We start from the raw sequence: 15,747 nt of genomic DNA on the forward strand, positions 1-15,747 counted from the left end.
TATACATTTGCCTTTGGCAGATTAGTGTGGTGGGCTTCCCAGGTGGCTCAGTGGTAAAGAATCTGCCTGCCAAGCAGGAGATGTGGGTTTGATCCCTGGGTTAGTAAGATCTCCTGGAAAAGGAAATGGCAACACACTCCATTATTCTTGCCTGGGAAATCCCATGGATGGAGGAGCCCGGTGGGCTACAACACAACTGAGTGGGCACACACACACACACACAATTAGCATGACAGGGCTTCAGCTCCAGCTTCCAAAGCACTCAGCACAGCTCACTACCTGGCTAAGTGTTCTGAAGAAGACAATAACAAAATGATGCAACAGTTATCAATCATCTTTTCTGCAATATTTTATCCCTTAAATGTTTGCTGAATCTTTACCAGGATAATCTAATTTAAACAATCTTAAAATGTACAAAATTCATTTCTTCCATAAAAACCTATGATCTAGAGCCCATCTGAACTTTTTGAGAAGACAGAATGATTCAGATCAAGGGACTGTGCAAACAACTTTTGTCATGAATGTTTATTTCAATTAAATAAATGTGAAATCAGAATTAATGTAAGATAAAACCTCAAAGTATTTGGCAAAACAAATGCTATTACGAGTTTGATTAAAATGTTTGTGTTATGAACTACAGACATTCACAAAATTTAAAGCACATTCTGAAGAAAATAAAATTCTGATAAATTCTGTTTGTAAAAATCAATTCAGTGGTATAGTCCCCCTGGGGGAGAAGCAATCTGCCTCGTTACCATCAATTAAAAATCAAATGAGATATTTTCCTCTTTAAGTTGTGACAGTCACAGCACTATATAACACATACAAACCTAAATCCTTTTGATCAGAGAATACATAAACAAAACTGGTATTTAACAGGTCTTATAGATCATGTAGTATAAAACATTTTCTTTTGCAAATAAAAATTTTATAAACTATTTCAAAAATATCAAATAACTGAAAAATATGTCGACTGCAACAGAATTTCCAAACAGAACTTCAAAAATCTTGGCAAAGCTAAGCATATAACATCAAATAAAATCTACTTTATTTACCAAATAAAATATTCATTAAAAATACATAACACTTCAACATTTCAATAGAAATTGCTGTTCTGTCATACACTATCAAGTCTGTTTTCTAAATAATTTGAAGAAAATTTTAATTATAAGATAAATGAAGACTAAAAATAAAAACAATGCAAATCAAAGAGTTTTAGAGACCTACATATAAGTAATTTCCAAACACATAATTGTTATATGATTATGGTTTGGAACAAAATTTCCCTGAGCACTCTTTCTGCTTGGTTAGAAAAACATTTCTCCTGAATAATTCGATTTTTCATCCATGAAGTTTATCTGGGAATCTTTCCTTTCAGACATCTCTAAAGTAATAACTGATTATAATAACCATTTTAAGGGGCTATTTGAATGGCTATAGAATTATGGTTGAGTTTTAGTGCCCTGAGAACTGCACAGTGGGTGTCTTATACAACTGAAATGATTTACTATCCTAAAACTATCAACAGTTGTTTTAACAAATTCAGAATCCAAATTTGTTTTAACAAATTCAGCTGTTTTAACTAGCTTCACAGAAGAAAGAAGTAATAATGAGTAATTCCAGACTAATAAATACATATTAAAAACTGAAAAAAGAGTTGGATTAACCTTGTGATTTCTCTGGAATAACACTGAAAAAAATTAAGCCTTCTGCCCAAAACAGGAAATACTTCACCTTAAAACTTAATTCAGTTTTGAGATCTGTCATCCTTAAAAGTCATGCAAACATAAAATTAGCATCACTGGAGATTTCATCACATAAATGGCAGTTCTCAATGCTATCACAAGATTTACAGCCCAAAGTCATACTATAATCAGTGCACATGTACAGTACCACTACTAGATGTGTTCCCCTAATTTTTTAAGATCTTAAAAAACTCTTAGCTATTTGAGAGTTTAGGCCTCTTCTCTTTCAAATAAATAAAGTATAACAAATACCTGGGAGTCTTAACTATGTAAATTTCTAAGTACTATTTTTTTACATAGCCTAGCATCACACTGAAAGCTAACGGTGAATGATGTCAGATTCATGATCTCTTAAGAAGATTTCAGCTTCAGGACTAGGGACCAAGCTTGATCCCTCAAGAGCTTTTGTGTAGCAGAGTTCTATTAAAGTATAAAAAGGGACAGAGAAACCTTCTGACACAGACATCAGAAAGGGGATGGAGAGTGCCCCCCCCACCTCCATAGTCTTATCAAGGCCTTATATACTTTTATCAGACCCACTCTCACAACATACATCTTAAATTAATAAGATTAGAACTAACAATAGGTCTGACCAGACCCACTCCCACAACAAACATCTTATCAAAACAAGATTAGTCAGAAGGTTCTTGTTAAGAAGGATAAACATGTCCTAGAGCAAGATACATTGCTGTTACATAATCATTAGTACAGAGCTTAAGGAAAAGCATACCCTTCAGTCACTAGCTCTGGGCTTAAAGAAAAAATGTTTCATGTGACTAATGTAGAAAAAAAATGTTTGTCCTTTTCTCCTTGAGAGCCCTAGACCCTTTCTCCTTCTTGAGGGCCCTGGACCCCTTCCTATTTGAGGGCCCCAGACTCCTTATCCACCTACCTAAGAATGAATTCTCTCAACACCAAAGGAAAATCAGATTTAAGAAGTTTCATATTTATAATTTCATAAGACTTAACTATATACTTCCCTTACCACTAGATTTATGTGGCTTGCAAGAATATTTAATAAATAACTTAAAACATTTAGAAGTAATCATTCCGAAGATCTTCAAGTAAGCAATTTCAAGTGTCCAGAGGTATGTCTTCTGTCTTCTTATATTTCAAGGTGCTTTACACAGGTCGACCTTGACCAAAACGACTTTTAGACCTAGATTTTTTTAAACAGAAAAGAACGTAAGAGGTGCTTCTAAAACAATAAGAAGTTGCCACTGCTTTAGGTTAAGCCCGACTGACACTGACAAATCATGTACCTCCATAATCCACTTTAAAAATTCTCAGAGTGAAATGCATTTTGCAATTCAGGTATTTTTTTAGTTTGGTGGAGATAATATGTACATACATTGTATATTATGAATCTGGAATAGTGCCCCATAACCAAACACATGAATATTTCTTCACTGACACAAATGAGCATTTATATTAAGTAGGATAAATAAAAGCTACAAATAGCACCACAGTAGCTCAGATCAGGTTTGAGTTGCCACAAATGTATGAAAAAAACTTGGCTTTCTGAGTTTTCTGGATTTCAGAATTGCAGATAAGGCATTTGGATCTGTAGTATTAATGATTAAATTTCAGTAACTGCTAATCTTTCAAAGAAAATTTGTGCTGTAAAATGACACAGAACATACAAGTTAGATATTCTTTTCCTTTGGCCCCATTGCGCAGTGTGAGGGATCTTAGTTCCCGGACCAGGAATTGAACCCTAGCCCCCTGCAGTGGAAGCGTGGCGTCTTTTAACCACTGAACATCCAGGGAAGTCCCACAAGTTAGATTTTATAAAGAAAGAATAAGAAATAAGAAAATTTAAGTGATTTATATAAAGTAGTAATATGTTATCAATAAACAGCATAAAAATCCTGCTAGTTTGCAATGGCACTACAGCTTACATTTGTCAGCTGTTGGCTCAGAACCAAGCTGACTCAATAAAAAGAAAACTGACTTAAAAATACTATACTTTCATTAAATTTTGTCATCATGACCTTTTAAAGTCTTAAGTTAAAATCTGGCTCTAACTAATGTCTTGATGATCTCATCTCCAAACAAAATAAAACCAAACTCAAATTATATGCTTCTAGTGTTCATATGATTTTTCCCTTAAAAAAAAAATCATCACTTCAAAGCTGGCATTCTGAATTCACTTCTGCTGATTTACCTTGTGTTTTTTTCTGAGCTGCTCTGCCGAGCACTGACTGGCACTGAGGCCTTGATTTGTGCTTCAAGCCTGGAATAAATACCTCCCGCAAACTGTAAAGGAGCAAAATTAAGTTACTATCTATATGGAACCAACAGAAGCTTGGCTTTATTGAAACAGCATTACTTTTTAATTTAGAAACAATTTTATTTTGATTTTTTAAAAGTTTAGCTCTTTGAGTTATAATTTATACGTACTATTTTACTTTAAAATTCACCTTATTTAGTGCACTGTTCTGAGCTGAGTTTTGACAAATGCATACAGTTGTGTGAACACTTATAATGGAGACATAACCGAGTTCCATCACCCCAAGAAAATCCCCTAGTGCCCCTTTTTAAGGCCAATGATTTGACGACTTTACAGTACAAATTCTGGCAACCATCAACTTTTGGGTTTTTTTTCTTGGCTGGTCTGTGTAGTCTGCAGGATCTTAGTTCCCTGACCAAGAATAGAACTTGTGCCCTTGGCAGTGAAAGAACAGAGTCCTAACCACTGGACCGCCAGGAATCCCCCTACTTACCTGTTTTATGTCCCTATGCCTTTGCATTTTCCAGAACCTTATATATATACAGAATCATATAGCTGACAGCCTTTTGAATAAGGCTTCTTTCATTTACCATAATGTGTAGGAATTTCATCTATGTTGCAGCATGTATCAGTAGCTCATTCTCTTTTATATATACCACAGTCTTATTCACTTATCAAGTAAAGCACACTTGGGTTGTTTCTAGTTTTTAACAATTCTAAATAAAGCCCCTGTAAAGACGTGTGAAGTGTCTGTATGGTGAGTAAACATTAAACAATGTAAGAAACAGCCAAACTGTTTTTCAAAGTAGCCATTCCCTTTTGCATCCTTACTAGTTATATATGACAGTTCCAGTTGCTCTATATCCTTGTTAGCATATTAAAAAAATTTTTTTAGACGTTTTAGTGGGTATATAGTGGTATCTTGTTGAGGGATTAACTTACATTTCCCTAATGACTAAGAAGGCAAAGAAGCTATCTGAGGAGGCTTTACTAATAGCTGAGGAAAGAGGCGAAGTGAAAGGCAAAGGGAAAAAGGAAAGATATACCCAACTGAATGCAGAGTTCCAGGGAAAAGCAAGGAGAGATAAGAAGGCCTTCTACAATGAACAATGCAAAGAAACAAAGGAAAACAACAAAATGGGAAAGATTAGAGATTTCTTTAAGAAAACTGGAGATGTCAAGGGAACATTTTACGCAAGGATAGGCACGATAAAGGAAAGAAATGGTATGGACCTAACAGAAGCAGGAGGGATGAAGAAGAGGTGGCAAAAATATACAGAAGAACTATACAAGAAAGGTCTTAATGACCCAGATAACCACCATACTGTTGTCACTCACCTAGAGCCAGACATCCTGGAGTATGAAGTGGGCCTTAAGAAGCATCACTACAAACAAAGCTAGTGGAGGTGATGGAATTCCAGTTGAGCTATTTCAAATTCTAAAAGATGGTGCTGTTAAAGTGCTACACTCAATATGTCAGCAAATTTGGAAAACTGAGCAGTGGCCACACAACTGGAAAAGGTCAGTTTTCATTCCATTCCTAAGAAGGGCAATGTCAAAGAATGTTCAAACTACTGCACAATTGTACTCATTTCACATGCTAGCATGGTAATGCTCAAAATCCTTCAAGCTAGGCTTCAACTGTATGTGAACTGAGATCTTCCAGATGTACAGCTGGGTTTATAAAAGGCAGAGGAAACAGAGATCAATTTGTCAACATTTATTGGATCATGGAAAAAGCAAGGGAATTCCAGAAAAATGTCTACTTCTGCTTCATTGACTACGCTAAAGCCTTTGACTGTGTGGATCATAACCGTTGGAAAATTCTTAAAGAACTGGGAATACCGGACCACGTTACCTGTCTCCTGAGAAACTGTATGTGGGTCAAGAAGCACAGCTAGAACCAGACATGGAATAATGGACTGGTTCAAAGCTGGGAAAGGAATACGTCAAGGCTAAATACTGTCAACCTGTTTATTTAACTTTTACACATAGCATATCATGTGAAATGCTGGGCACGATGAATCACAAGCTGGAATCAAGACTGCTAGGAGAAATATCAATAACCTCAGATATGAAGATGATACCACTCTAATGGCAGGAAGTGAAGAGGAAATGAAGAGCCTCTTGATGGGGGGTAGTGAAAAGTGGGCTTAAAATTCAACGTCCAAAAACTAAGATCATGGCATCTGGTCCCATCATTTCATGGCAAATAGAAGCAGAAAAAGCAGAAGTAGTGACAGATTTTACTTTCTTGGACTCCAAAATCACTGTGGACACTCCAAAATTTCATGGTGAAATTTTGACTGCAGCCATGAAATTAAAAGATGCTTGCTCCTTGGAAGGAAAACTAAGCCAAACCTAGACAGCATATTCAAAAGCAAAGCTACCACTTTGCTGTCAAAGGTTCATATAGTCAAGGCTATGGTTTTCCCAATAGTCACGTATGGATACGAGAGTTGGATCATAAAGAAGACTAAGCACCGAAGAACAGATGCTTTCTAATTGTGGTGCTGGAGAAAACTCTTGATAGTCCCATGGACTGCAAGGAGATCAAACCAGTCAATCCTAAAGGAAATCAATCCTGAATATTCATTGAAGGGACTGATGCTGAAGCTCCAATACTGTTACCACCTAATGTGAAGAGCTGACTCACTGGCGAAAACTCTGACACTGAAAAAGACTGACAGCTAGAGGAGAAGTGGGCAGCAGAGGATAAGATAGTTAGCATCGCTGATCCAATGGACAAAAGTCTGAGCAAACTCCAGGAGACAGTGGAGGACAGAGGAGCCCTGGTATGCTACATTCCATGGGGTCACAAAGAGTAGGGCAAGACTTAGTGACTGAACAACAATAATAATGACTAATGGCGTTTCTGGTGGTGGTTCAGCAGTAAAGAATCTGCCTGCACTGCAGGAGACAGGAATTCGATCCCTGGATCACGAAAATCCTCTGGAGAAGGAAATGGCAACCTGCTCTAGTATTCTTGCCTGGGAAATCCCATGCACAGAGGTGCCTGGTGGACTACAGTCCAGGGGATCACAAAAGAGTTGGACAAGACTTAGAAAAAAAAAAAAAGATGACTAATGATGTTGGCATCTTTTCCTGGGCTTCTTTGCTACCTTCTCTTATGAAGTTTATGGTTAATTTTTTGCCTGCTTCTTTTTATTGGGCTGTTTACTTTCTCACAGTTTATGGCTTGTTTTTTCATTCTCTTAATAATGCCTTTCAAAAAGAAGTTTTAAATTTTGATGAAATCCAATTTTTTTCTTTTATGGATCATGCTTTTGGCATTGTGGCTAAGAAATATTTGTCTAACCCATGGTGATGAAGATTTTTTTTTCCTGTTTCTTCTTGTAGGGAAGTAAATTTTTCAATAAAAGCATTAGGGGCAAAAGTTACTGTAAATAAATAATACTGAGACTAATGATGACACATAATGTTATAACTAATATGTAATTCAGTAAGAGTACAGGCATTCTTGTTATCATTTTTATAGCAAGATAACATCTTAAAGATAACATCTAAGCACCGATAGAGAGCGGATAAAATTAGCAACTCCAGGAGGTCACCTTCCACGATGCAGTTAATCTGTCCTTGGGTACTATACTTTCAGTGGCAGTGTACTTTACCATGTGTGTTACACAGGTCTATGGACCGTAAGAGGTGGTGAAAAACTTTTATGTGAATGAACTGGCTAACTGGTATAGAATACAAAAATATATTAAAAACTTACTCTTTTAAAATCATAAAGCATCTTTATACTTATGATGAAAACAAAGTAGGAAAGAGTACTAAGCAAGTACCACACATGAGTACGTAATTCTTACTTCTTTTGCTTCCTTTGACCTGACTCGATCCAGATCACCTAATCTCATCTTTATTAGGTGCCCAGTAATTTCAGACATCCGCCGCTGATCTGAAAGGTAAAAATTAATAAATTTTACTTTTTATGAGGATGTTTAATAATTTTTATTTCTTAAAGAAGACTGCAATTATTAAAATCCATGAAAACACCATTGTATATTATTTGCAGACACATATACCTATTTATCTTTGAAGGACTTTAGGCTTCAAGTGGCAAAATGGCTCATATGTATATAACTGGGCTGCTTTTAAGATGACTGTAAATCAGCTGAAGACATATTCAGCCTTCTTGAAAGTGGAAGCAGTGGATGAAAGTCAGTCTGAGAGACCTCAGAATGACGGATGCATGAAACCACACATTATCTACTGGGGTTGTCAAGTAATGAAATTCTGGTTGATGCCTAAGGAAATGTGCTAATTTTGGGCCTTATTCCAGTTGGAACCTTTAAAGCTATTCAGCATACTTCATAAAAGACTCTTATCATTGCTATTTATATCCAATTTGTACATTACCCAAATAATACTACTTACCATCTTCTCTTTGTGCGTCTTGGTTGAATCTCAAGGATCTTGTGGCATCCCACTTATTCTTCTGCATACTCACACTATTGAAAAAATTAAACAAAAATCAGCATTGATGTTTTTAGAGTGAACATCTGACTGGATTAAGGAGTAATACTCACATGAAAGGAGACACATCTCTAGAAGTTGACTAAAAAAAAGTAGACAACATTAAGGCCCAATTAGAACATATTTACTGATTAGCATTATAGGTAATAACAAAAAAGAGTTTACATTTATGGGTACAAGATACTGTACCAAGAGCATTACAAGCATTGTTTCATTGAAGCCCTGCAACAACCATTTGAGACAGATGCTATTATTATCTCTATATTAAAACAGTTTCAGAGGAGTTAAGAAACTTATCCAAAGGGAAGAAGACCTAGAATTTGAACCCATTTTATTTATCTGACCTGGAAGCCCCCCACCTCTAATGCAGTCTTTTAGAATTCACTCATTCTGTGCCTGCGGTCCTTGACATGGAGATGAATGTGCAATCCATCCAACATATACTGTGTGGCTGTGTCTCCGCCCCAGTTTTTCACACGTTTTTAGAATCCACAGTTCCTCTTTTAGCCAACAGTAGTTATACTGTTCTCTTATTCCTACCTGGCTTTTTACTCCTTCCTTTGAAGGCATGAGGAAATAAGGATAATTTTAAAAGGTCATAAAATATAATCAATTCTAAAAATTGTTTTATTTTTTGAATAAGTAATACTGGTTCAAAATTCAAGAAGTATAAATAGGACACACAGTAAAAAGTTTCTGTCCCTCCCCCTAGATATTCAGTTCCCTTCTTTCAGTTCAGTTCAGTTGCTCAGTCGTGTCCTACTCTCCGCGACCCCATGAATCACAGCACGCCAGGCCTCCCTGTCTTAGAGGCAAACAATTTTATCAATTTCTGATATAGCTTTCTACAGCTATTTTATTGATACATAAGAAAATTCATATATATTCCTTTATCTATTCTACATAAATGTTAACATAATATACCACTATACATACTGCTCTGCACTTTTCCTTTTTTCTTCTTCTCTTAAAGTATAGTTAATTTGCAATGGTGTGTTAGTTTCTGGTATAAAGTGATTCAGCTTATATATATATATACTGGAGTGGGTTGCCATTCCCTTCTCTAGGGGATCTTGCCAACCCAGGGATCAAACCTGGATCTCCCACAATGCAGGCAGATTCTTTACTGTCTGAGCTACCTGGGAAGCCCATTATATATATATATATATATTTATATATATTCTTTTTCACATTCTTTTCCATTGTAGTTTATTGTAAGACTTTGAATATAGACCCCTGTGCTATAGGATCTTGTTGTCTATTTTATATATAGTAGTAGTTTGGATATGCTAATCCAAAACTGCTAATTTATCTTTCTTATACTTCACTTTCCTTTCTTCATGTGTCAATATACCTTAGAGATCTTTAATCTCAGTCTTTACAGCGATTTATCACTCATTTTTACACTGCTAGCATTTCACTGTGGTACTCGTAGCTCTTCTTTTTCAGATTTTTCCTGGATGTACCTGCTTATTTCTTAATACAAACTTTAGAATAGTAATAGATAATTTATAGTTACCTTCTCCAGTGCCTTTTCTTTCTTCTGACCACAGGGTGAAGACATCTGCTTTTTTGGTTGTTTAGTGAACTTCTTTGGCTTCTCCTTTTTCCCTGATAATAGAATATCAGTGTTATCAGCCCATGCACTTATCACATCCAAACAATAAAATCACTGAAAAAATAAAACACTGTTTTTAAAGACTAAGAAATTACCTTTGAATAAAAAGTAAATATATGGAGAAATAAAACTAAAAGTGCTTTACAGAGGTTCATTTTACTTTTCTTCTTTCTACTTGGTGAAAATCTTAGGGAAAAAGAATGAGGGCAATGAATTCCAAGTCCCAATGAAATTAAATGTAGAAAAATGTTGGGGAAATTACACATATTTATTACCCTGAACCTAATGTGACAGTGGAGTCATCTCCTAATTCCGAATTTTTCAATGTAAAAAATAATTGTAACCCAGAAAATCACAAATTGAGAAGGGGATGAAAGAAGAGTTCACACACACACAATCTTTAAAATGCCTTTGTTCACACAGGAGGTTGGGCTATAAGGGTAAAAATGGAGGTAGAAGATAAATGATCCTAGGAAGAAGCCGATCTGGGATAAACTGTATTCAAAACCAGGGCATTCCTGCAATGAGCATTCGGACCTCACTCTTGGCTGACAGTTTAGTGGAGGAAGGAGACAGGCAAAAAAAAGAGGATGGGGAAAGAAGTATTTCTCTAAAAACAAGGTTGGAAGGTTGATAACAATACATTAGATTGCTGTTTCCCAATTATCAATTATTTGCACACCATCTTTACAGTTTTTGCTCAATCTTAAAAAAGAAACTTCATCACTACCATAAATGAAAAACCTGTAAAATGTGCTACATAGAAGACAATCTTGAAGATAACAGAATAAAGACAAAACAACATCTAGAATCTAGATAGATTTATTTGTCTGCTGGTCCTGGGCCCCTGACATGTGTCTCTCTGTTAATGTGTGAGATTAACAAATGTTATATGGCTAAAAGCCATGACAGGGTGGGCTACATGATAACAGCAGTGTGAAAGGGTGGATAATTCCCCCCCACCACCAAATAATGATAAAAACAGAACAAAAATAGTATAAACAATCATCTGCAGGTACTGGAGAATAATCAAAGGAAGAGAGAAAGTTCACTGTTTACATGTGAAAAAATCTTTCTTATCTGAGGGCACTTTCCCTCTTATAACCTCGAGTTGCAGGGAGAAAATGATAGAGTTCAAAGCAACAGAGAAGCTAGGAACTCAAAGGGGAAAATTTGGAAACAAGAAAGAGACCTGAGGCCTAAAATGTGAACACGAACTATGCCCAAATTTTGAGCTGAATGTTAAACTATGCAAGTACACGGAATACCCTAGGAAGCTCAGCTAAAAAGGCAAGCAGAAACTAGGGTGGGGTGTTGATCACTGCAAGACAGAACTACTCTGTGAGAGGAGGCACATTTCCTGTGCCTTTGAATGACTTCCCCAAACTGTTTTTAGCTTGAGCTTCTGAGAGTCTTGCTGGCTTGAATTATCACAGGTCAGATCTGGGACTGGAAAAACAAGTAGGAATCTAGGGGGAACCCCAAAGCAAGGAAACCACCAAGCAGGTGCTGCTGCTGCTAAGTCACTTCAATCGTGTCTGACTCTGTGCGACCCCATAGATGGCAGCCCACCAGGCTCCGCCATTCCTGGGATTCTCCAGGCAAGAACACTGGAGTGGGTTGCCATTTCCTTCTCCAATGCATGAAAGTGAAAAGTGAAAGTGAAGTCGCTCAGTCGTGTCTGACTCTTCGCGGCCCCATGGATTGCAGCCTACCAGGCTCCTCCGTCCATGGGATTTTCCAGGCAAGAGTACTGGAGTGGGTTGCCATTGCCTTCTCCACCAAGCAGGTGAGCTCCCAATAAATTCTTTTCTTGGCTGACCACTAAACTCTCCAACTGTCATCCTGCAGATGCTGCCACCCTCCATGTGATTGCTGAGAAGCTGGGGGAATGCAAGAAGCAAGGTGAACAAGGAAACAGCATTGGCCCCAGATAGCTGAGGTACATATGAAATAAATAAATTCAGTGAGCCCAAAGGCTTGCATCTTCCCATACACAGAATGCTAAATTCCTTCACTTGATACCTGATCTTGATGTTCAGACTGCCTGCTCTATTTGTTGCAAACCTGCATATAACCTAACATCCCCCTGCCTTCATGGAGCAGTTTTCTCAGAGCTATTGAGATGCTGTCTCCTGGGCTCAGTGTCCTAAACATTCCCACCAGATAAAATAGCACTCTACTTTCAGAATGTGAATATATTTTTTCAGTCAACAGTTTTGGCGACCATGAAGGAACCCAGAGCAGATTTCTTTCCTCCGCCTGAACTTTATGAGAAACCGAGACATAGTACCAGAAGAGGCTCACTAAACTACACAGGCTGGTGTGGCCTTTGAGGTGGGGGGCAGGCAAAAGCAGCAGCAGTTAGCAGGCAAAAAAAACTTATGCAGAGACACCAGCAGGGAGACAGATTTTGCAGTGTGACTTAGGCAGGTTAACTGCTTATGAGAACAAAAATCCCAACAATTCTTAGGAGAATAAAAGGTTTTAGAGTTGCACAAAGACGACCTACAGAATTTAGTTTTCACCCAGAAGTCATGAGATAAAGAAGATGAGAAGTTATGATCCACTCAGAAGAAATAGTTAATAGAAACTGACTGAGAAGGCTAGCATGTTGGACCTGGGAGACAATAATTTCAAAGCAACTGCTACAAATATGTTCAAAGAAAAAATGGTAGAGAGAATCTCAACACATAAACAGAAAGTATAAAAGAAGAACCAGGGAAGAAATTCTAGAGCTGAAAGGTATAACAAATGAAAAAGTGAAAAAATGTACCAGATAGGCTCAAAAGAAAATCTGAAATGGCAGAAAAATGAATCAGTGAATGTGAAGTCAAGGATTAGAAATTATCCAATCGGGGGGGAGAGATGACTGAAGAAAACACCCAGAACCTCAGAGACAATATCAAAGGCCATAGGTATATTCAGTTCAGTTCAGTTCAGTTCAGTCGCTCAGTCGTGTCCGACTCTCCGCGACCCCATGAATCACAGCACGCCAGGCCTCCCTGTCCATCACCAACTCCCGGAGTACACTCAAACTCATGTCCACAGAATCGGTGACGCCATCCAGCCATCTCATTCTCCGTCGTCCCCTTCTCCTCCCGCCCCCAACCTTTCCCAGCATCAGAGTCTTTTCCAGTGAGTCAACTCGTCGCATGAGGTGGCCAAAGTATTGCAGTTTCAGCTTTAGCATCAGTCCCTCCAATGAACATCCAGGATTGATCTCCTTTAGAATGGACTGGTTGGATCTCCTTGCAGTATAAGGGACTCTCAAGAGTCTTCTCCAACACCACAGTTCAAAAGCATCGATTCTTCGGCGATCAGCCTTCTTCACAGTCCAACTCTCACATCCATACATGACAATAGGAAAAACCATTGCCTTGACTAGACGGACCTTGGTTGGCAAAGTAATGTCTCTGCTTTTTAATATACTATCAAGGTTGGTCATAACTTTCCTTCCAAGGAGCAAGCGTCTTTTAATTTCATGGCTGCAATCAGCATCTGCAGTGATTTTGGAGAGATCCAGAAAACAAATGCGAGAAAGGGGCACAAAAAATACTTAAAGAAATAATAGTTGTAAGATACTGGTTTATAGATTCAAGAAGTTCAACAAATCCCAAATAAAATAAACACAAAGAAAATCACATCTAGCCATATCGTAGTCAAGCTTTTAAAAGTCAAAAATAAAAAAAGATAAATCTCGAAAGCAGTGAGATTAAAAGTGTACATTACATACGTAACAGGGGAAAATTTTTACCACAAGGACTAACTTCTCAGAAACAATGGAGGCCAGAAGACATTGAAATGACATATTTAAAGTGCTGAAAGAGGCAATATATAGATATACAGTTACACAGTTATGGCTGATTAGTGCTGCTGTATGACAGAGACCAACACAGCATTATAAAGCAACTATCCTCCAAATTTAAAAAGAAGGGTTAAAAGAAAAAAGTTGTTAATCAAGAATTATAAATTGAGAAAACTTGTACTTCAAAAACAAAAGCAAAATAAAGACATTTTCAGGTGAATAAAAACAAGAGAATTCACTAGTACACTTGCAGTATACTTGCGCAACAGGAAATAAGAAGTCCTTCAAGCTCAGTTGGTAAAGAATCATGGGGTCGCAAAGAGTAGGACACACTGAGAGACTTTCACTCACTCATGAATGAAAGAAAATAACATCAGATGGTAACAAAGAGACAGAGACAAATGATAAACATGTTGGTAAATATAAAGGACTAAAGGTATATATTTTTCTATGCTCCCTTCTCTAAAGGTTCTTATGTTAATATTTTACCTGAAGTAATTCATATTACCTTTAAGTAGACTGTGATAGATTAAAAAGGCATGTTGAAATCTTTAGAACAATCAAATGCAAAGAAATATAACTAAAAAGCTAATAATTTAAATAATATACTAAAATTATTTTCTTAGCACAAGAAAAGCAGGAAAGGAGAAACAGAGAAACAAAACATTTGAGCCAATTAGAAAATGAATAGCAAAACGGCAAACCTAATACAACCATATCAATAAACACATTAAATTTAAATACAATAAACTGTCCAATCAAAATGCAGAGACTGTCAAACTGGACACGAAAGCAATTTCCAACAATTTGCTATCTACAAGATACATACTTTAAATTAAAAACTCTGACGTTGAAAATAAAAGGATAGAAGAAAGATATGTCATTAAAATGATAAACAAAACAAATCTAAATTTATTAAACAAAACAGACTTTAGGATAAGCAATTCTACTATAAATAAAGAGGGCTCCATCATGATAAAATAGTCAGTACACTATAAATGTATTCATGCCTAGTTACAAAGCTCAAACACATACTATGCCATACCATGCCTGCTGCTCTGTCATGTCTTGACTCTTTGAGACCCCATGGACTGTAGTCCATCAGGCTCCTCTCTCTATGGAATTTTCCAGACAAGAATAATGGAGTCAGTTGCCATTTCCTACTCCAGGGGATCGTCCCAAACCAGGGATTGAACCCATGTCTCCTAAGTCTCCTGCATTTGCAGGCAGATTCTTTACCACTGTGCCACCCGGGAAACTATAGCATGATAGAAGAGTCAATACACTATAATTGTATATGTGTCCAGTTACAAAGCTCTAACCCATACATAAAGCAAAAGCTGACAGATTTGAAAGGAAAAATACATAAATTAACATGATAGCTTGAGATTTCCATACTAATCTCTTACTAATTGATAGAACAAGTAGTCAGAAAATGAGCACTAGAAAAACAAACCGACTTCACTCTACATTTACAGACTACTCCACCAATAACAGAATTCACATTGTTTCCATGCACGTCTGGAACATGTGTCAATAAAACTTAGAAGATGAAAGCACAGAGAGAATATTTTTCGATCACAATGGAATTATATGAGAAATCTACAACTGAAAAGTATTCAGAAAATCTGAAAATATTTGGAAATTAAACACATTACTGAGCAATACATGGGTCAAAGACAAAATCATGAGGGAAATTAGAAAATATTTTGTACTAAAAATAAATGAAAACAAGATATGCCAAAATCTGTGAGAAATACTTAAAAGCAGTGTTTAGAGTGAGTCTTATAGTTTTAAATGCTTATACTAGAAAAGAAAGTAAAAAATCAATGATTTAAGTTTCCAC

The 15,747-nt window shown here is 36.8% G+C and overlaps 1 protein-coding gene across 6 annotated transcripts in view; it reads right to left on the bottom strand.

Moving 5' to 3' along the window:
• Positions 1–506: 506 nt before the first annotated feature.
• The window catches only part of SANBR (SANT and BTB domain regulator of CSR), a 59,412-nt gene continuing 44,171 nt past the window's right edge, over positions 507–15,747 (bottom strand). For 4 of the 6 annotated variants that reach the window (XM_055400812.2, XM_055400815.2, XM_055400819.2 and 1 more), the window contains 6 exons: positions 9,995–10,086; positions 8,529–8,557; positions 8,377–8,450; positions 7,809–7,897; positions 3,913–4,004; positions 507–2,904 (listed from right to left, as the gene is read on the bottom strand). In XM_055400812.2, coding sequence (XP_055256787.1) covers positions 2,868–2,904; positions 3,913–4,004; positions 7,809–7,897; positions 8,377–8,450; positions 8,529–8,557; positions 9,995–10,086 — 413 coding nt within the window. In that variant the 3' untranslated portion in view covers positions 507–2,867. Of the gene's footprint in view, positions 2,905–3,912; positions 4,005–7,808; positions 7,898–8,376; positions 8,451–8,528; positions 8,558–9,994; positions 10,087–15,747 lie in introns of those variants that run through there. The other 2 variants (XM_088841410.1, XR_008682529.2) reach the window with 2 other exon arrangements.

The sequence above is a fragment of the Moschus berezovskii genome, chromosome 11, assembly GCF_049115385.1.
Source record: "Moschus berezovskii isolate FMDL1 chromosome 11, NW_MosBer_1.0, whole genome shotgun sequence".
Taxonomy (NCBI): Eukaryota; Metazoa; Chordata; class Mammalia; order Artiodactyla; family Moschidae; genus Moschus; species Moschus berezovskii.